The 2347-nt window shown below is 38.1% G+C and overlaps 1 protein-coding gene across 1 annotated transcript; it reads left to right on the top strand.

Annotated features, from left to right (window-relative positions):
• Positions 1–861: 861 nt before the first annotated feature.
• Positions 862–1263, top strand: LOC106883811 (histone-lysine N-methyltransferase SETMAR-like). Its single transcript, XM_014934949.1, has one exon. The coding sequence runs from the start codon at positions 862–864 to the stop codon at positions 1261–1263; it is 402 nt and encodes a 133-aa protein (XP_014790435.1).
• The last annotated feature ends 1084 nt before the right edge of the window (positions 1264–2347 follow it).

Genomic DNA, 2347 nt, shown 5'->3' with positions numbered 1-2347 from the left:
TATATATATATATATATATATATATATATATATGTATGTATGTACTTATATATACATATATATACACATATATATAGAGAGAGACAGATAGATAGATAGATAGATCATTTCCTGCCTATATGTCTCTATGTCATCACTAAATTACTCTGATTTGGCTGTTCCTCTTATACATTTTTTAATACAGTTTTTTCTAAAATAACATGTGATTTTAGAAATTCCGGTTTGATGCACAAAGCTGATGCACATAGCTACTGAGGTCTTTAAGATATGTCATAGGTATGAAACCGGAAGAGTGTTATTCGAGAAACTTCCGACCACTTTTACAGCATTATCGCTTTGTAGAAAAGTCCAGCTCGTTCTTCACCATTATAGTCAAACCTATGTTGATGGAGTAAAATTTCAACAGCATTCTGCAATAGCATCTTAATGAGAGAATTTAGTACTGATTCTTTTTTCTGTTTATCAGTTAGATAAATTCCGTACGCTGAAAACCGTGTTGGAAATTCATCATATGTATGTACTTGAGTTTATATAAATGCATGCATGCAAGTATGTATGTATATGAATTGAAATAGTAGTATATATGTATGAATGTATGTTTGTATGCAATATATATAAGAGATTTTGGTACCCAGAATCCCAAGATGGCAGGTAAACTATGTAAATGCTATAATATTAGGTTGTTCCGAAACTAATGGCCGCTCTAAACATTGTGTTTTCAAACGCAATTTTATCATAGTATTTTAATTATATTTCAGGTGAATTTCTACATACTTAATAATTGATGTATGCTCTTTAATAAATTTCTACTTATTTAAGACAGAACATTCTTGAAGCATAGGTGCCCTTTTATTGCAGGACATGAAGCTTGGGCACAATGCCTCGCGAACTGCTGCCAATATCAACAGAGCATGGGGAGAAGAGTCCACAAGTGATCGCACAGTACGAAGGTGGTTTCAGAAATTCCGTACTGGTGATGAGAACTTTGAAGATGAAGAAGGCAGAGGATGGTCATGCAGTCTTGACAATGAACAATCAAAAGCAATTGTCGAACAAAACCCACGTCAAAGTGTCAGAGAAATGTCTCAGACACTTGGTGTTCGTATTGCAACAGTCTCACGCACTCTGCATGAGATTAGTAAGGTGAAAAATTCGGTAAATGTGTACTGTGTGAGCCCATTGCAAATCAAAAAGTTCGGCGATTTCAAGTGTGCTGAATGCTCATTCTGCGAAACACCAATGATCCTTTTCTCGACAGAATAGTCACTTGTGACGAAAAGTGGATCCTTTATGATAACTGTAAATGATCAGATTAATGACTTGATCGTGATGAGTCCCCCAAACATTTCCCATAGCCAAAGTTGTATCAGCAAAAGATAATGGTAACGGTCTGTTGGTCTGCAATTGGTGTTGTCCATTGCAGATTTCTGGAAGCCATTCAGAGCATTACAGCAGAAGTTTACTGGAATCAACTCGTTGAAATGCATGCTTACTTGCAAAAAAATTAGACTGCATTGGTGAATCACTAGAATTATTATGTTTACGAGAACTAGGCAGGGTATCTTCAGCCAGCAAGTCATGCTACTACAGGCTGTTGACGAGCAAAAACCCAGGAACATGTCCCTGGATGCATGCCTGGCTTGGTGGAGGTGCTTGTCTCCCCCTTGTAAACATAAGGACACAGGAAATGTGTCAAGGCCAACACGAAACGGTGCAGCTTCCTAGGGCTAAATCGCAGTAGTATGATTCCCTTATTGGGACTGTCACGTTAAGTTGACAGCATACAACTTAATATATATATAAACAAATAGTAAATGAGTATATGCATATATACGTACAGGTATGTGCATACCGACATCCACCTGTATGTATAGGTGCATATCTGGGTACAGGACATTACAAACAAAACGTAGACAAGAAAATAATGATAATCAGAGTACAGAAAACCACACAAGCCACATAGAGAACATTTTCCTTCATCAGCTACCCCCGAGACCGGAACAAGAGACCGATAGAATAAGTACTGGGCTCCCAAAGATTAAGTCCTGGGGTTGATTTGCTCGACTAAAGGTGGTGCTCCAGCACGGCCGCTGCCAAATTACTGAAAGAAGTAAAAGAGTGAAAGAGTAACCAAATGTCAATTCCGGAAGTAAAATTCGTGAAGTAAAATTGTGTAGCAACACCAAAAGGCGGTGCTCCAGCATGGCCACAGCTCATGAGCTGTGGCCATGCTGGAGCACCGCCTTTTGGTGTTGCTACACAATTTTACTTCACGAATTTTACTTCCGGAATTGACATTTGGTTACTCTTTCACTCTTTTACTTCTTTCAGTAATTTGGCAGCGGCC

Source organism: Octopus bimaculoides, chromosome 12, assembly GCF_001194135.2.
Source record: "Octopus bimaculoides isolate UCB-OBI-ISO-001 chromosome 12, ASM119413v2, whole genome shotgun sequence".
NCBI lineage: Eukaryota > Metazoa > Mollusca > Cephalopoda > Octopoda > Octopodidae > Octopus > Octopus bimaculoides.
The sequence above is the reverse complement of the archived record's forward strand: the minus strand, read 5'-3'. Positions and strand labels throughout refer to the sequence as shown.

What these genes read in the sequence shown, in the direction of transcription:
- LOC106883811 (XM_014934949.1), top strand. Translation starts at nt 862, where the DNA reads ATGAAGCTTGGGCACAATGCCTCGCGAACTGCTGCCAATATCAACAGA.